The following is a 19,083-nucleotide window of genomic DNA, read 5'->3' on the forward strand; positions in this document are numbered from 1 at the left end:
TTCTAGCCTTTCAGTATTTTTTGTTTTAAGCTATTGCTACTGTCACTGTGCAGGAATTATAAGTGCAGCCTGTCATGTGTTTGATAGCTACTCTTATTGGTATCAAAAATGTTTTCAACATACCCTGAAGACTCTGGGACTAGATTACTGTAGTGCATGATGTTGTTCTGTGTGTTTCTTTTAAAAACATTCATCTTAAACTGGTATTTTCACTTTCTTCTCTTTAAGCTATTTGCCCAAAAAGCAAGTGTTTACCTTGAAATCAACAGGCTTGTTCATTGTAGTAATTTTTAATGAATATCTTCAAAACATGAAGTTTGGGAGTCATTCCTCCTTCAAATATCCATTTGCTTGTTACTTCAGATCAAATCAGGGTTCTTGAAATGTATCCACCTGTGCATCCATCTTTTGACATATTTTCACCAATATAGTCTGTGAATATTTTTTTCCCGTCAGATAAATCTATGCCTTGCTCTTTTTTAAAAAAAATATTCCTTAACCATTCTCTTTTCAGGGTTACGTAACTGAAAAGATAATCTTCAACTTCTAACTTGTCTCTGGCACAGCTTTCTATAAAATGATTAGAACAAGGTACTTAAATACATGCCTTGACTTGAGTGGAACTACTCACATGCTTGAAGTTAGGTGTGTGATGGAATATTTGCTGAATAGAGGCTTTTCATGCAAGATTTAGAGATACAGATATAAAATGATTCATCCTGGCATAAATTCACACAAAACTGTAATTGTAGCACCAGTTTCTGGATGCTTGAGAGAGTCAGTGCAGCTCATTTCACAGTAGGCTTAAACTCATCTGGTTTTAAAGGCCAAGAAGGACTGGATCTAGTCAACCTGAAGTGAGAGACCTTCAAAGGGACAAAGTCTGTAGAATAAGAGTATCTTCTGAGCAACATTTGCTTGTAGTTTTCAGATCGGACTAGTAATAACAGACACAGATTCCTGGTTCATTGTTTTTGTTAGGAAGATTAATCACAATGTATTTTACTCACCAACTTTCTGTATTCTGCAATAGCCAGATCAGGCATTGTGACTGTTCTAGGTGGAACACATTGTTAATACTTACTATACCTGTTCAACTGTCTTTATATGCATTTAACTGTGGTTGAGAGAGATGCCAGGGTTACTATAAGGTCCTGTTTTTAAAGGTTTATAACTTTCAGTTCAAAGGGTAATTGCAAAAATTTTACTGTTCATGTAAGGGGAAATGGGTTGGGGAGTTTTGTTTTTTGGAAAGTTTGAAGAAAACCTGTCAAGCAGTACTTGTGTTTCTTTAAAGGTCCACCACTCATGCTACATTTTTGACATAGGAATTTTTTTCATAATGTTAATCTTTAAAATCTCAGCCTTTAGTCACATTAACATAGTCTTTTGCTTGTTGTTGCACCAAAGACAGGAAGTTCAGCGCACAAACCTTATCCTTGCCCTGCTGTGTCTGTGTATTACAATAGAATTTCTTGTGTGCGGTGGTATCGTAGCCATGTTGGTCTCAAATGACAGGCTAAGAGACTTGCTTCCGTGAGGTTTTTTGCAGTGTAGACATACCTTAAGGCCCCAATACTATAAACAGACTTATAACTGTTACTTTGAGCTTGTGAGCAGTCCTACTGAAACCAATGTGGCTATTCATGTGCTTAAACTTAAACACGAGTGTGCACCTGAGGGATGCCTCAGCTTCTCCACTTGGACTTGTGCTCAAACATGTGAGCTGTTTCAAGCAGCTAAGATGAAAAAAAAAAAATTAAAACAAAAAACCCCTCTCCGAGGCTTCTTCTGGTTGTCCCCTCAGATTTGAATCAGGTTAAAGTATGGAAATGATGCTGGTCTCGTATTCAGAGCTATATTCAGTCCTGGAACAATGGCTGTTTAAAGAAGATGCTTGCAAGTTTAAAATTTTTTTGAAAAAAGCATATTTGTTATAAATAACATTCAGATTATTAAAACTATTAAAATTTTAATTTGATACTATCTACATTTTATATTTCTCTGTTAAACCATGAGCATAAATGAATTGGTTCCAATTTTGTTTGTGGTCCATTTCTAGTCAACTTCAACTTTTTGACTTCAATGTACTGCCTTAGCTCAATGCTTGTGTTGCAAACATTCCAGAGAAATGCTTACTGATTTTTTTTTTCCAACTGAAAATGAAATAGTCATGGCAACATTTCTGTTGACCTTATATTCAGTAAAAAACTCCATTTTCAAAGCTTGTATTTTGGCCCAAATGTGATCTGACACTGTTCTTTCTGTGTATTAATCATCCATGTTAGAAACATTAGCTATATGCAGAGTGGGATTCCAGGCACTTCAGCGACATAAAGCATTTGTTCCTAATTCGGCAGACTAAGCTACAGACTTTTTTTTTTAATAATCTGTGATTTTTAATAGAATATCTAGTTTTGCTCTGTCTGTATAAATAAATGGCTTTGCAAGGTCACTTGTATTTACTTTGGTGAGTTTGGAGAGTGAGAAACTACTGTGTTGGCTTGTAAAATTAGCAGGGTTCTGTTCACTGGCTCCATTATGACATTTGCAGCACAAACTTCTTAAGAATGTTTAAATAACATGGATTAACACTTTTAAAAACTGCTTTGATGATGACCATTACCACAGACAGCATAGAACAGAGCTGAAACTAGAATCTAGAGTGCTTGCTTCTCTGAAAAATCCCCTCCTTTTTACACAAAAAGAAAAGGAGTACTTGTGGCACCTTAGAGACTAACCAATTTATTTGAGCATAAGCTTTCGTGAGCTGCAACTCACTTTTCTTTTTGCAAATACAGACTAACACGGCTGCTACTCTGAAACCTCCTTTTTCAATGAGGCATCCTATACTTTCCAAAACTATGGAGGTGATCTTATTGAGGTTCAGAAGCTTAAATGCTAAGGACTGAGGTTCACATATGAACTAGTTTCTGTATTGCAATCCCTATATTTTCAAGTGCAGTTACTGTAATTGTAGGTGCAAATCTGGTATTTGGGCATGCAAATAGATTTTTAGGTATTTAGTGCCCAAATTGTGCATGCAGTTTTAGTCATTGTATGTGCCACTGTAGATCTGCATGCACAAATATGCATGTGTGTTTGCATGCCAAAGTACTCTACCTTTTGGAAAATTGATCCTTGATAATCAAGTACTAAAACTAAATAAAACAACTTCATATCCAAATAGTATTTCTATTGCAACCATATACCTGCATTTAACACTCTTATTTCGCTAGAGCATTAAGGTGACCTAGAAGTGGAAGGATTCAAATATAATACCAGCAAAATATTTTAAAACTCTCTCTCAAATATTCATAGTGGCTTTTCTGTAAAATATTAACATACACGAAATACGCGCTATGTGGTGGTATAAGGACTCTATTGGCAATCCTTTAGGGTGACTTGTATAACTCTCACCTTTGTGATGCCTGAGTAATGAAGCTATGCCCCTGAAAGCATTCTATTACCCCACGCTGTATTTTGCTGTGTGCGAGTGTCTTTGCCAGTACATATACACAGTATAAACCATTTGAAAATTTTTTTGGCACGCCTTTTAATTTGCTTGGCTTTAACGGGTTTTATTCTAGCTTTGCCCCACTTTTAATCTTGAGCATATAGAAAATAAGCAAGCCAATAGCATGGATGTGTGGTATGGACAGTTTTTAAAGCATGTTAAGTGGTCCTGATGAGGTTTTGTAAGGAAAGAGTTTATTGAGAAATATATTATACTGAATATTCTTGAGAGAACTTTTGGATTAGTTGAGCAGGAAGACTACAATTTTGGCACAGTTTTTTGTTTTTGTTTTTCTTGAGTAAACTTCACAGCAGAAGTGCAGGGAAAAAAAATGAAAAGGTGCGGAGGGGTGCGTGGGCGGGCAGGGATTGGAGAGCAAGCACTAGCCTTCCTGGCAGGAGCCATGCAGCTTTGCTCTTTTTGAAGATCTCCATGTGCTTCTTCGGGGATTTCCTCTAGGAAAATACATTTCTCAGTAGCTTGGTTCTCAGTGGCCCAAATAAAGCCTGTGAAATCTTGGAAATGGCTGGAGTGGCAGGGGGTGTTGGAGAACTCATCCCACACTCACCCTACAGTGGTGGCTCCTGTCTGAGTGCCACTCAGATTTGGCCTGTCTGCCCTTCTGTCTCAATCTACAGAGGAGCAGATGTGGAAAGCTGGGATCAGCCGCTCAGGACGGGAGCTACCACTGCAGCATGAGTACGGGGTGGGTTTGCTCTCCAAGTCTCCCCCACCTCCAGTCTTCTGCAAGATTTCACTGACTTGATTTAAATTCACAATTAGTAACATCAATGCCAAAATCGTAGACTTAGGCATGACCAACTTGACTACAGTTAATTGGGTTTGGGCTGACTACACCTTGTTGTGGGTTTTTTGGTCTCATATGTTGTACCTTAAAATATTTGTGAGAGATGTTTTGGAGCTTGAAGTTTGAAATGGGTATAGGAGAGGTCAAGAGTATTGGCCCATCTTCCTTCCAAGATGTATGTTTAACGTAATATGGAGTTCTTAAAGCTTAGGTGCCAAAAAATTCTAGAAATCTGGTACATTTACGAGTTAGGAAGGACGATTCATACTGTTGTCAGATGGCTACACGTATTACTACACTTGTGATTCATTATGAAAAATGTTTGACCAAATAACCAAACTTAGCCAAATGTATTGTGTAAAGGTAAAACAGTACATTATGAAAAGGAGATATACATACTGTCCTTCCAGGAAGCAATTCTTATCTCTCAGCATGTTCACCTTACACAGAAGGTGTACTTCAAAGATACGCCCCCAAAGCCACTTGTAAACAATGATCCCATAGAAACAAGTTAGAAAGCACTATACTGTATATGTCACCTGAGATCCAACCCACCGGATTGTACCAGTTTCTTAACTTGTTCTGTACATTTCTAATCTTTGTTGTGGATACTAGCATTCTAGATACTGGTCATGAAGGTACCTCCTCTGCTTATGCAGGGGCAGAATGTTAATATATTTTGCCCTTGGCTGTTTCCTATCCACTTATGTCAAATTATGAGTTGTCCTGTGCCAAGATATCTAAGAGGTACCAGGGAACAAGAATGAACAGCATTGTGGGAAAAATAATGCAGTTCAGCTGGATAATTGCCCAACATTTATACACACAATATGAATATTGTGTGTAATACATACATATGTACACTAGTTAACACTCTGATTTCAAGTCATACTGAGAAAATAAGTGATTGCTCTAGCTCTTCTGTAAATAGAGTTAATGTTGCTTTGACTGTTCTCTGGCATTACTGATAGTGCTGCTCTTTCTAACAGGAAAAACAGGTGGGTTCCAAGAACAAATCTTCATAGTCTTTCCTGCCATTGTGTATCTGGCTTGATCCTCTTCTGCAAATAACAAATAAGCATTAAATTCAACAAACTTCTTGTCCACTCTGCTGCTAAAAAACCTGAATGCAAAAAGTTTGACAGACCTCTTATATTGTGTATCTCACACTTTCTTCCTTTTTCCAATGCCAGAAGTGCTTAGCCACTGCAGAATTTTATTTGAAAGGATTATACACACCTGGTTAGCTCTGCCACATATGTCTCTCCTTAATTTACCTCCTTTATTTTGGACACTTATTATAGACATTACTCAGTAGGAGACTTCTGGGTAATAGAACCCAGAACAATATTCAGACTTCCAGGTAACAGAAACGGCTCAAAAAAGACCAATCTACTGGTAATGTGGGACACTTGTGTCTGATTTGGGATTGATTCCAGCATAGGCTACACATGCTGAAGAGACTCCTAGATTAGTCCTCAGAAGTCGTGGAGAGCCTTCCGCCACTGAGTAGCAACCAATTTGTCTTAAAGATGATTGGCTTTGACAGAGGAGTCCTGTTCAGTCCTCCTGAATCTGAATGAGTAGAGCTGTAAAGCAGAGCCTCAAGGGTAGCAGGGTCTAACAGATGGAATCTTCAGAACTCTACACACAGATGTGGAGAACTTTTTTCTACCTTCACTTCCCGTGACAGGAGAGAGGAGCCAAAAAAAAGACTTCGAATTTTCAGGCTTGTTTGATTAATTCTGCAGTTTTTTTTACTGAGATAACTGGTAACTTAAGTGGAACTACTGAGCTAGTGAAAAACATTTTAGTTGTGTCTATTTTATGTCTTGTCATTTCTTGATGTCGTTTCACAATGAATGTTTGGAAGTTGACGTATTTCCTTTTTAATTTATTTGTATTTATAAACTGTTTGATTAGCACTGATTTTTCCCAAGCACTTAGATGCTTAGAACAGAATCTTGCTTTCAAAAAATGATTTTGTAGGCGCAGAGAGAAAACCAAATATTCATGGTTTATAGATACATTGGATTAAATGTTGAAAACCACACAGTCTGTTTTAGTCTCAGTATCTGAGAAGAGTGGGAGAACCTCCGTCCCAATAGGTGAAGACATACTGATGGTGTGGTTAAGGCACAAGACTGGGAGCTGGGAGAAAATTGCTTTTGATCCTGGCTCAGATACAGACTTCCTTTGCAATCTTGGGAAATAGATTGATTTTCTCCTTGACTCAGTTGCCCCCATCTGTAAAAATGATACTCCCCTACCTGACAGGAGTGATAAGGCTAAATTCATTAGTGTTTGTGAGGGACTTGGGGACTATCGTGATGAGCACCACATAAAGCCTATAAATAAGTTTTTGGCATGTCTGCTGTTGATCAGGAAAGTTGGGAGACTTGTATGCTACTCTTTTAAAAATACCAAACCACTGTACAAATTACAAATATGGCATCTTTTACAATCAGTAAGTGTGTATAAATCCCATTAATGCCAGTGGAAATTGAGCAAACATTAGGGAGAATTGTCTGACTGTTTTAGTGTAAAATTGCAAGGTTTTTGCTCTTTGAAACATAAGCCGATTTATATACCTCCACTGATACTTTTCTTAGTAGTAATGGGAAAAGAACACCATCTAATCTTGCACAACTATCTAGTTACCATTATCAGTCCCAGAAATCCATTTGCCACGCAATCTTTAGTTTTTATGTTTTGTGGAAAAATAAACATATACAGTAAAACCCCAATTATCTGATCTAATTGGGACTGGAGCCAGATTGGATGATCAAAAATGTGGGTAATCAGGAGAAATGGGCAGGGCTCAGGCTGTTGGCCCCAGATAGTAGGGCTTGGGCTGTTGGCTTAAAAATGGTAAGTATATCAATAAAATATTGGAGAGGAAGGGAATGGAGGCAGAAAAAGATTGATACTAGTCATGGGAAGGGGAAGACAATATTGGAAAAGGAGAATAGTTGAAAGAGAAAGGAAAAATGGAAGAGGAGGGGAGGGAAAGAAATGAGGAAAGGTGTGTTTTTTCCCCTCCTCCCCCCATCTCCATGGAGGGTTGACTAGTCTCATAGTTAGGAAATTAATTTCCCTCCCTTGTTCACAAAGTATGAGACACAGGTTGTGGGATATTATTTATTTGTATTACAATACTGCCTAGAGTTTGCAACAGAGATCAGGGTCCCATTGTGCAGTACAATACACAAACATGAAAGTCTGTATCAAAGAGCTGACAGCATAAATAAATAGAATGAGCAAAGGGATGCAACACAAACTCAGTGATGGTTGGCAAATGCTATGTTAGTGTCATGGTTTTTATAATGTTTTTGTCTGTGATTTTTTTTTCTGTTACACTCAAACACAATGGAAAAGTTTAACAAGATGTGCTAGAAAGTTTACATCTCCATTACGATTCCATAAATGGTTCTCTTAAAGTCCATGGTAAGGAGTTACTCAGGAGTTCAGTTGTGTAATTAACTTGTGGCAAACACAATTATGTAGCATGTGTTTCAGGTCTGTAATAGGAGGTGGGAAAGACGTTCTTATGAGGGCAGATACTCATCTCTCCAAGTGCATATCTTAGCACTCAGATTTCCACCAGGGATGAAATTGGTAAAATGAACGGTTAGGGTTTGATTTAGATTATTGATGAGATGTCAAATAATCCAGGCTCATTCAGCTTTATTAGTCAAACCTAAAACAGCACAACATGAAAAGAAGCCATACTTTACCCACTTCCGGAAGCAGTTTTCAGTATAATACCTTGCATCGTAGGGCTGCTTCAAAAGTATGAGTTCAAGCCTATTTGTATTTATACAGGAGTTGTTTAAGATTGATGAAACATTAGCCAAGACTTATGCACGAGTTCTTACCAGTGCTTATCTTATTTTGAAAATAGTTTACAAAAAGTCAGCAAAATTGGAGATATTCTGTACTGCAATAGGTTGGTACAGAGGCATATTGGTCAAGAGTCAACAAAATCATCCATCTTCTTTAGTACACACTGTGAGCTATACGTATTACACTGATATCTGGCAAGCTTCAACACAACATACATCTTCTCTGACAGATTCTACAGATACATAGACCAGAGGTTGAGTTCACCTATTAGTATATTGGCATTACAGCAAGGTACCCTGGGAGCATGGCTCACAGTTTAGCATAAGTATAAAGTATACAAAGCCTTCTAGAAATATATATATTAAAAAAAAAAACAAAAAAAAACAGATGACCGGATAAGAGGGTGAGTTTAGTGTTGTTCTGTGCATAGATTAAAGGGCATTTAAGAGCATATAGCATGTAGGTGTGAAAAATGTCATGGTCAAGTTGATGGTATGTCCACCCTGATGAGTCACCTCCAGTGAAAAAAGCTTGATTTAAGTTCCTGAAACGCCACAGAATTTCTTTGGTAGGTGAAATGTTGCACGAGACCTGCCTGCTGCCTCTCCTGGTGTATCTCCTAGGAGCTAAAGATTGCAAAGGCCAAGTTCCCAGCTAGTGGAGAAAGAGTATGCTTTTGTGTAGGCCTGATCTTCCCTGGCCTTTTAGCCTACATGAAAAGCATGTCACAAAAAGCAGATACTATAGTAGGCACCTTGAGACTGTCTTTACAGGGATAAAAAGCATAGCTGGTTTAGAGAGCGCTATGAAGCTAGCCTGAAAAGGAAAGAAGTGGGGGGTGAGAGAGGGAGCCAGACAGAATTTTAAAGTTAAATGCAAAGCAGGCAAGTCCACATGTGCACGAGCTGAGTTTGGCACAGGGCTATGTGTAGATTTGTGCGTGTATGTGCGTGCTCCTAAATTACGTACTTGCAGAGATGCTTGCAACTGTGTGTATCTCACATTGACCATGCAGCCCAGCACATATGTGAGAACATAGAATCACTGGGCTGGACCCTTGGAAGTCCAGCTCCCTGTGCTGAGGCAGGGCCAGGAATGCTTGCACCTTTCAGGGATGGACTTAGTTTAACCTGTTCTTAAAAACCTCCAGTGTTGGAGATTCCACACCCTCTGGTGGAAGCCTATTCCAGAGCTTAACTCCCTTTATAGTCAGTTTCTTCCTAACATTTGGCCTTTCTAAATCACCCTTGCTTCAGATAAAGCCCAATACTACTTGTCCTACCTTCAGTAGACATTGAGAGCAATTGATCTTTATAACAACAATCTTCAAATATGTTAAGGGCTATGAGGTGTGTTTCCCCCTCCCTACCCCCGCCCCCCCAGTCATATTTTCTCAAAACTAAATATGCCCAGTTTTTTTAATCTTTACTTATAGGTCAAGTTTCCTAAACCTTTTATCATTTTTGTTGCTCTCCTCTGGACTCTCTCTCCAATTTGGCAACATCTTTCTTAAACTGTGGTGTCTAGAACTGGACACAATATTCCAGTTGAGGCCTTGCCAGTGCCAAGTAGAGTCGGATAATTATCTCCTGTGTCTTACATATAATACTCCTGTTAATGTACTCCAGAATACTAGCCTTTTTTGCAACTGCATCATGTTTACTCAGACTCAATTTATAACCCACTACAACCCCCAGATTATTTTCGGTAGTACTACTGCCTAGCCTGTTCCCCATTTTGGTGGTTGTGCATTTGATTTTTTTCATCCTTCCTACATGTAGTACTTTATGCATGTCCTTACTGAATTTCATCATGTTGATTTCAGACCAGTTCTCTTAGTTATTTTGAATTCTAATTCTGTTCTCCAAAGTGCTTACAACTCCTCTCAGCTTGGTATCATTCACAGATTTTACAAGCACACTCTCCATTCCATTATCCAAGTCATTAATGAAAATATTGACTGGTACTGGACCCAGGACATCCCCCTGCAGAATCCCAAGTGATACATCCTCCCAGTTTAGCAGGAATCCATTGATATATATACTCTGAGTATGATGGTCTTTCAACCAGTTGTGCACCCACTTCATAGTAATATAATGTAGACCACATTTGCCTCATTTTCTGATGGGAATGTCAAGTGGGACTGGGTCAAAAGGCTTACTAAAATCAAGTTATATTGCATCTACATCCTTTTCCCCATCCGCTAGGCCAGTAATCCTGTCAAAGAAGGAAATAAGGTTGGTCTCACATTATTTGTTCTTGACAAATCCTTATTGGCTATTACTTATTACCCTGATTAGACTCTAGGTGCTTACAAATTATTGTAAATACATGATAGTAAATACCTCATTTTCTTGTAAGATGTTGACTTTTTTAAAGCTGTATCTGTCATGTTCAGTGAAGCCCTCCTAAAGCTCATATAGAGGGAAGCATTGTTTTTGCTTTGATATGCAATTTTTTCAGATTATATTTGCATTTGTTAAGCTTCCTGACTCTTACCTTGCTACAAAACAACCCCTTACATGATACGCACCAAATATTCTAGTCAGAAACATTTGGTTTTGAAGGGCAGATAAGTTTCCCCCCTGCTCATTCAAAGCTCCCCAGAGTTCAGTGAGAGTCTTCACTGAGTAAGGACTGATGCCTGGGAATAGAGTGAGGGAAATGTTTCATTTGGGCTCCCAGGAAACTAGGATTTCAGATATTCTAGAGAAAATGTGGGTGATCCGGCCCGAAGAAGATGTATCTGCAGCTATGTCTACACTATAAGCTAGGGGTGTGATTCCTCTCCTTGCGTATGCATACTTGTGCTATCTCAAGTATAAATAGCTGTGTAGGTGCGGTAGCACGGTAGCCAAGTACATACCTGCCTGAAACTGAGTTTGTATTTGGCATGGCTCATCCTGCACCTGTACTGCTATTTATGCTTGTGCTAGCTCAATGAAAGCTAGCGTGAGTATGTGTCGAATCACACCCCTAGCTCACAGTGTAGACATAACCTGCAAAGCCAGACCCCCTCAGTAATAGTGAGGGTAGGAGCAGTGGAGGCAAGTCACCAAATGGAGACAGTTGGACTCTTTAAAAATGTCCAGTGTGGTTTTGTCAATACAGGTCAAGATGTAAATGTGCTGGGAGAATTTGAGAAGGCAGTAAGAAAATAATGAATTGGTGCATCTGTTGCTGTGTATAGGAAGGTTCCTTCTGAATTTACAAATAATTTTTAATCTCGCCCTATCCGAATTGCAGTGCTGACTGATTTGCTTATATGAACATTGGAACAATAAAGTTTAGGTTTGCAATTACTGAACTTGGATGTTGCAAATTAAAATATGCATTTTTAATTAATAAAACAATTAGATTCTGAAAACAAAGTAGCATCAATTTATGTAGGCCCAAATTATTTCCTTTTTTGCAACCTTACACGTTAACGTAGAGGAAACATTACATTTTACACGGTAACTATGCAGTGTGGTCCGTATTTGGAAAACTGTCAGGGTTTAGGTTTTTGGTTGTTTTGTCTGTAGTCTGACATATTTTATTACTTCCATAGCAGATCTCTGTAAGAGAGTGAATTGTCCTGTTTTAAATGTTGTACTGGCTGAGACTTTAAGTACTGTTTTTGTTTCTAGCCAGTGGGAATAAACTTGGTCAGTGTTCATTCAAGTCCAAATGATCAGATGCTATGGGCAATTGATAGCAAATGGAATGTCCATGTACGAATAGGAATTACAGAAGAAATGCCAGTAGGCACTGACTGGGAACATGTACCAGGTAAAAATAACAATAATATTCCTATGTGCTTCCTCCCACACATTCAATCCCTGAAACACTTTAATTCTGTTTTTGTTAGTGAGCGGTTCCAATGCCAAGCGTGTTAGATTGTTGTGATTAACAAGACTGATTTGGTTACCAGATAATCCTTACCTTAACTTGAGTACGTGTCTCTTAAATATGGTCTCACTTTCACTAAACGTTGTAAGTGCCCCTTGATGAGAAATTTCAGATTCTGGAAGTGCTTCCATTGTAGAACAGGCTGCACTGCACCATTTCCAAGTTGTTGCAGTCAGAGGTGTGAGTGGTGCACTCTTCCCTCTGAGATGGTACTAAAGCAATGCTCAGCAAGGTGTCTGGGCCTGCTGTGCACCTGGAAGTTCTGTCTTTGAATGTGATTAAAAACCAGGGTCCTGCTCCCATGTGATTATTATTAAAAACTTTCTCATTTTTCAAATCTACATGTATTAATCCCCTTGTCCTGGACAAATTCCATCTGCCTGCCAAAAAGTTTGGTTTAAGTTGGATACAGTATTCTTCCTGACCTCCTGTCCTAAATGGCTGAGTAGTGTTGCTGTGTGCTTTTAAGAAGTTCCCACATTCCACTCCAGAAATGACTGCATTTTTGTCAGGAGGAGGGCGAGCTGGGGGGGGGAATCCGCCCTTGTGCAGGGAAGGGGGAAATTATATACATCCACATAGTTACTCTGCACAATCCTTTGAGCTCAGTTTGACTAAAGGGAGTTAAATGAACGTAAGATTATTCCCACTTTCATAATATTGAGGAAGTTATCATGTCCATCTTAACTCTTTAAGACCAAATTCTGCCCTCGCGCTTGAGCAACCGCCTTAAAGTCAAGGGGACGGTCAAGAAAGAAATGTGGAAAACTTGGCAGCCTTGGTACCTTTAATGCTAGAGACGTCTCCCATGAGACATTTACAGGTTTATATAAAAATACGTCAATCTCACCTGCTTTACTTATTAAACGGTATGTAACATAGTTTCATATAAGAAAGCATTTAGTTATTTCCTTCATGTGTTTCCATTTAGGGTTGCAGGCATGTCAGCTGGCTATAAGTACAAGAACTGTTTGGGCATGCTGTCCAAATGGAGATGTAGCACGTCGGTATGGCATTACTGACAAAAACCCAGCAGGAGACTACTGGAAGAAGATTCCAGGGACTGTGTCTTGTTTAACAGGCAAGTCAGTTCTTCATGATGATCTGAAACCTTCACAGACTGGCCTTATGATAGCTATTGTGTTCTGCCTGATGGTGCTCAAATGAATTAGTAAAGATAAATACTATTTTTAAGTGCTGCTGTTTTTGTTATTTGACCATGACTCTTTCATCCATTTAGCGTTTATAATTTCACTCTTTCTTCTCTTCCTCCCCCCCCCCCCCAAAAAAAAAAAAAAAAACAAAAAAAAAGAAGAGGAAAAAAAGAAAATCTTCCCTGGGTCCAGTTAGAAAAATTTAGTAAAATATACGCTGCTTTTTGAATGTTTGCAACTGGAACATACTGCTTTAATTAAAATCTGGATAACTTTTGCTTGGCAGTGACACCTCTAGATGAACTGTGGGCGATTGGTTCTTCAGGATACCTCCTTCAGCGCCTCACGAAAACATTCAGTCACTCTCATAGCTTGCAAAAAAGTAGTGACACTTCTGTTTTGCTTCACCCTGATGATTTTGAAGATGAATGGGAAGTGATATGAAGGCACTCAAGCATGTGAAGCGGTGGAATAACAAGAGAGCAATGCTTGTATTTCCAGTAACATGCCTAGAGAATGTTGGGGTTTAAAGCCACTTGTATTTAACATGCAATATTAGCACTTTTTTTTTTTACTAAAAAACTGACCTGTCAAATAACCCCAAACTGTGCATTCATAGGTTTGTTCCAGTATTTCTTGGGAGACAGTAAGTGTGGCATACTGAAATTGTTAAATTGTATTACCCTAGCAGCTCATTTGGAAATATAATTGTAAGTTAACCTTATTAGCAATGAAAGTGAATATTTTACAACAGCATGCACACTAATATATATGTACTTCTTTTGAGACGGCTTTCAGTTACATTAAATATTTCTCAATAGCAGAAACATTAAATATTTCTCAATTTCTTCTTGTACTTGAAACTCCGTTAAAGAAATGCCGTCTGTCTGTCGTGTCGTATGAATTTAAGATGATCCCAATAGGAACTGAAAATGTATTCTACAGCACAGGTGTCAACATGAACATTGTTTGGACCATTTTTATTTCAAAATCTCCAATGCTTCACTAGCCTTCCATCTCTGGACATTTGGGTTCAATACCTGGCTTCATTCACAGATGAGACATTTGAAATTGCCCTAATCTCAGGTGGACATTTGTCCACCCCACATACCATCAAGAAACTGACTGACTCTGCTCCATGAGGCCCAGGGCTGGAATAGCAGCAAAGCTGTGGGTCTGGTTTCTGGTACATTGGCAGGATTGTGTGAGGCAGCTTTCCTTGTACCTGATGCGCTGTGTTTGTGCCTGTAACCAGTGCTTTATGGCGTGGACTCATTTTTTAAAGTACCAAATTCAGACAGTTTTAAAAAAAAATATGGCAATTGATAGAATTATATATAATTCTAATCTCCCATAAAAAGTTTGTGATATTGTGGGGAGGTGCTTAACAATATTGTGATTTTTAGCTACATTAGCTAAATTTTGAAGTGTCTTAACAAATGTTACAGCAGAGGTTTTTAATGAACTGGGCAACGTGCTGAATAAATTAATCAGTGCTGTTTATTTTTCTTTATATTCTAAATGTTCTCTAAAGGATACCTCATTTTTAAAGACTAGAATTGTAGATGAAAAGAACTTGAGTTCACTGATGTAAGCAGAAGAATTTTTTTTGTGTTCATTCTAAACTCATACATCATCAGAATGTTTAAACAGCTGCTAACCAATGCTGTAAATGAGCCAGCTTCAGGAGATGTGGAGAGAGAATTCAGTATTGAGAACCTGGGAGTCAATGCATAGAAAAAGACATGTTTCCTTTTAACCTCTGCTCTCTTTCAAAATAGCTCTTGCTCATTCTGCACTTGGTTTGGAATAGACACAGTGAAAGGTTTAAATGTAAATCTGACTGTAGAGAGAGAACTAACTTGGTTCACTTTTTTTAAATATAGCATGTGTATTATTGACTTGGTTTGTCTGATTTTTAAATCGGGGGTGATTGGGGAGAGGTCAGATTTGTTTCCCTTTGACAGCTGATCTGTTTTGATTTCTTTCTCATCTGTATATGGAGACTGCCACCGAGTTTATTTTTTTAGTCTGCAGGGCACTGCACTGTAGTGGATTCAGCTTCTGAAGATAGTTTGTTTTATACAAGCATGTTTGGAGAACCCTTTGGCAAGTGGAAATTCAGTTTAAAAGTATCTTGTGGCAGCTCCCAAGTCAGGCAGTTCAGAGGAGGGACAAGACATCTTCCCCACTCCTTGTCAAGGACCAGATGCTCAGATACAACGGTCTTATTTAATACTGACACTTCTTTTATTACACTTTTAACAGGTCGTCTTGGTAATGGCTCAAGCTTGCTCGCTGTTTGTACACCACATAATACTGTACTTTGCTTTGTTCATTAATATTAATTGGTGTTGAAAGCCCTTCTAAATTGTTGGGACTTTTTTGTGTAATTTTTTTTTTTCAAATTACCACCTGAACCCAGGTGGTAATTTGAAACACTTTTAACCTCCTTACTTTCCTTTATTTCGGTACTTTTGATTTTGTTTTATTTTTGTTGTGCTTTGAGAGAGTGCAATAAACTAGACTTTTTTCAAACTACTGTATTCAGAGCCTCAATTATTATGACTGACAAATAGAAAAGGGAGTCTGTTCATCCTAGGAGCTCCTCTTGATGTTGGAGAAACATACATATGAAATACCACCCAGCAACGGCCAGAAGGGCCAGACATTATGATGGGGGCTGGGTACATTAAAGAACACAATTTCTGTTTTCAAAGCATTATACACATGCATCAAAGCGCTTTGAGCACTGTACAACATAAGACATTCCCAATGTAAGATATATTACCTTATTGCAAACAGGTCACCCCCAACTTCAGCCTAGGGTTCTGTAGATTTTAGTGCAGTCATAGTCCTGGAGTGTAAGACTAGAAGGAACCACTAGATCATCTAGTCTGACCTCCTGTATATCACAGGACACCACCCAGCACCCACACACTAAACCCAAAAACCAAAATGTGGCCAAAGTATTACAGCCTACAGGAGACTAGACTATTATGTGCTACAGGGAGAGAATAGGAGGGACTGAGGTGCACCTTCAAAACCCACAACTGGGTTTTCCCTGTGGTTACAAGTTTATCTGCCTTAAATTCAGAACCTGAACAAAGGCTGATCACCCATTTCTTTATACAGCTCAGGCCTTTCATCTTGGCCTTCTGTAACAGGTAATCAGCAGACAGTCAATGAAATTAATAGGCAACAGGTTTAAAACAAACATAAAGAAGTACTTCACACAATGCAGAGTCAACCTGTGGAACCTGTTGTGACAGCCAAAAGTAACTGTTTTCAAAAAGGAATGAGAAGTTCATGGAGGATAGGTCCATCAATGGCTAACTAACCAAGATAGTCAGGGAGGCAATCCTATGCTCTGGGTGTCTGTAAGCTTCTGGCTGCCAGGTGCTGGGACTAGTCAGTGGGATGGATCACTCAATAATTGTCCCCTCCTGTTCATGCCCTCTGAAGCATCTGGCACTGGTCACTGGTGGAAGACAGGATACTGAGCTAGATGGACTATTGGTCTGACCCGTATGTTTTTATCATTTGCCATTGTGATATCCTGGTACTCCTTTCTTTGCTAATGTACAGAAGTTTCATTTGCACATTGGATTCATAGATTCATAGATATTTAGGTCAGAAGGGACCATTATGATCATCTAGTCTGACCTCCTGCACAACGCAGGCCACAGAATTTCACCCACCACTCCTACAAAAAAAACCTCACACCTATATCTGTGCTATTGAAGTCCTCAAATTGTAGTTTAAAGACCTCAAGGAGCAGAGAATCCTCCAGCAAGTGACCCGTGCCCCATGCTACAGAGGAAGGCGAAAAACCTCCAGGGCCTCTTCCAATCTGCCCTGGAGGAAAATTCCTTCCCGACCCCAAATATGGCGATCAGCTAAACCCTGAGCATATGGGCAAGATTCATCAGCCAGATACTACAGAAAATTCTTTCCCAGGTAACTTGGATCTTACCCCATCTAAAACCCATCACAGGCCATTGGGCCTATTTACCATGAATATTTAATTACCAAAACCATGTTATCCCATCAAAATAGTCGAAATAAAGGGCTTCATTGTGTGGACGGGTGCAGGTTTACATCGATTTAACGCTGCTAAATTCGACCTAAAGTCCTAGTGTAGGCCAGGGCTTAGGTTATGAGCAAAATAAAATAAATTCAAGGGGTTTTATTCAAACCACCTGTTGGATGGAAATAGTCCCATTCTCAAAAAAAAAATCCTATTTTAAGGACGCAACGGACACTACTTTAAGGACACATTAAGTTCACAATGAAATGCAAAAAAACAAAAATAAAAAACCAACACTTTGATTTTTGGTGATTCAGACTTCAGTGCTAATACTGTATCAGATACTCATGCAACATCAAGCTGTAACGACTGAGGGATCCAGCCTTTGGAGAATGACAGGAGAGACGAAGCTAAGGAACAGAAGCGACAATGGGGAATAAAGCAGTTCAACACTTTCAAAGCAGAAAACATACCTCCCAACCTGCCAGAGCTCAAACATGGAACATGATGTGCAAAAGAAGATCCAAAATAAGAAACATATAAAAATTATTCCTGCCAGGAAGTAAAAATGCCGTAGGATTCATTCCTGTAGTGGGCGTTTACTTTCTGTAACCTCAATTTCATGATTCTTCATTTCTGCTATAAATAATTTCAAACAAAAAAGGGAGGGGAACATTACATTTGTGTGGAACAGAGGGAACTGTGGGATTAAGGTAAATGGTGTTCCTGGAAATGAAGTACAGTCGAGAGATATGGAATGAAAACTGCCTTTTATAGAAAATGCAGCATCTCTATTTCCCCCACCCCTCCCAAGTGGCTGCCGTGTCAAATAAAACGCTACTGCCTGCCCACGCGTTTGCAAAATACTTTATTATTCTCTTGCAGCATCTACACCATTCTCAAGGTCTTGCATAGGAACGACACAAATGAAGAGGATTCAAACAATATCTGTGCCCTCAATATTATACTTAGCATTTATAAATATCCCAGTATCTCAAAGCACTTGTATATTGAGTCCACCTACTTCCCAGGGATATTGGACATTATGGTATTTCATTATGGCACAGAAAGGTTGATTCACACAGGAAGGCACAGCAAGGGTTAATTAGCATCAGAGCCAGGGCTTCTGACTCCCAGGTTCTACCAGAGCCAGGGCTTCTGACTCCCAGGTTCTACCTACAAGTCCACCCTGGCTCTCCTGCCGAGATTCAGATGTAGTGTATTCATAAGTATCAGTATAGCGCTTGTCCTGAAAACCCAGCTTCTGCGGAATCTTGCAGGGAAATTGTATCTTTTGCTTCTAACCTTAATCCATTGCTATGACACAGGAGTAATTGTCAAGTCACGGTTTACAGGTCAGGTGCCCAGGGATGGGTGCAGTATAGATTACCGCTCTTGGCAGATGAAAATAGTTTAGTTTTCATATTGATTTCACTGCAGGAGAAAATAAGTTGTATTAAGGAGAAATGTTTGTTGGAAGTAGATTAACTATCAAAAGCATTGAGGAGAATTGTATAATAGATAAATTATGTATGTATGTTGTTGTTGTTTCCTAATAAAAGTTCTCCTGATGCCAAGGAAATAAGTAAAACTTTTAATTGCAGGTTTGTTTTCAGTTTCTACAAATATTTATACAAATATAAAAAGCAGCACCTCCCTATTCCCCTTTGCACCCTTGACACACATTGCAAGAACAAGAAAACTCCCACAATTGCCAACAAACCTCAACCCCTACAGAACTCCCCACCCTCACACATGCCCAACCCCATCATGCTCCTTTCTCTGCATCAGGCTTAACAAGTAGAAGAATGCTGAAGATTGTCCTGAAGGCTAGTGG

General features: G+C 39.0%; 1 protein-coding gene across 3 annotated transcripts in view; it reads left to right on the plus strand.

The window, feature by feature from the left end:
* TECPR2 (tectonin beta-propeller repeat containing 2) overlaps positions 1-15,755 on the plus strand; it is a 67,368-nt gene extending 51,613 nt beyond the window's left edge. For 2 of the 3 annotated variants that reach the window (XM_077819392.1, XM_077819393.1), the window contains exons 18-20: positions 11,801-11,942; positions 12,994-13,143; positions 13,503-15,755. In XM_077819392.1, coding sequence (XP_077675518.1) covers positions 11,801-11,942; positions 12,994-13,143; positions 13,503-13,660 — 450 coding nt within the window. In that variant the 3' untranslated portion in view covers positions 13,661-15,755. The remainder of the gene's footprint in view (positions 1-11,800; positions 11,943-12,993; positions 13,144-13,502) is intronic. The other variant, XR_013346434.1, reaches the window with a different exon arrangement.
* The last annotated feature ends 3,328 nt before the right edge of the window (positions 15,756-19,083 follow it).

The sequence above is a fragment of the Eretmochelys imbricata genome, chromosome 6 (assembly GCF_965152235.1).
Source record: "Eretmochelys imbricata isolate rEreImb1 chromosome 6, rEreImb1.hap1, whole genome shotgun sequence".
Taxonomy (NCBI): domain Eukaryota; kingdom Metazoa; phylum Chordata; order Testudines; family Cheloniidae; genus Eretmochelys; species Eretmochelys imbricata.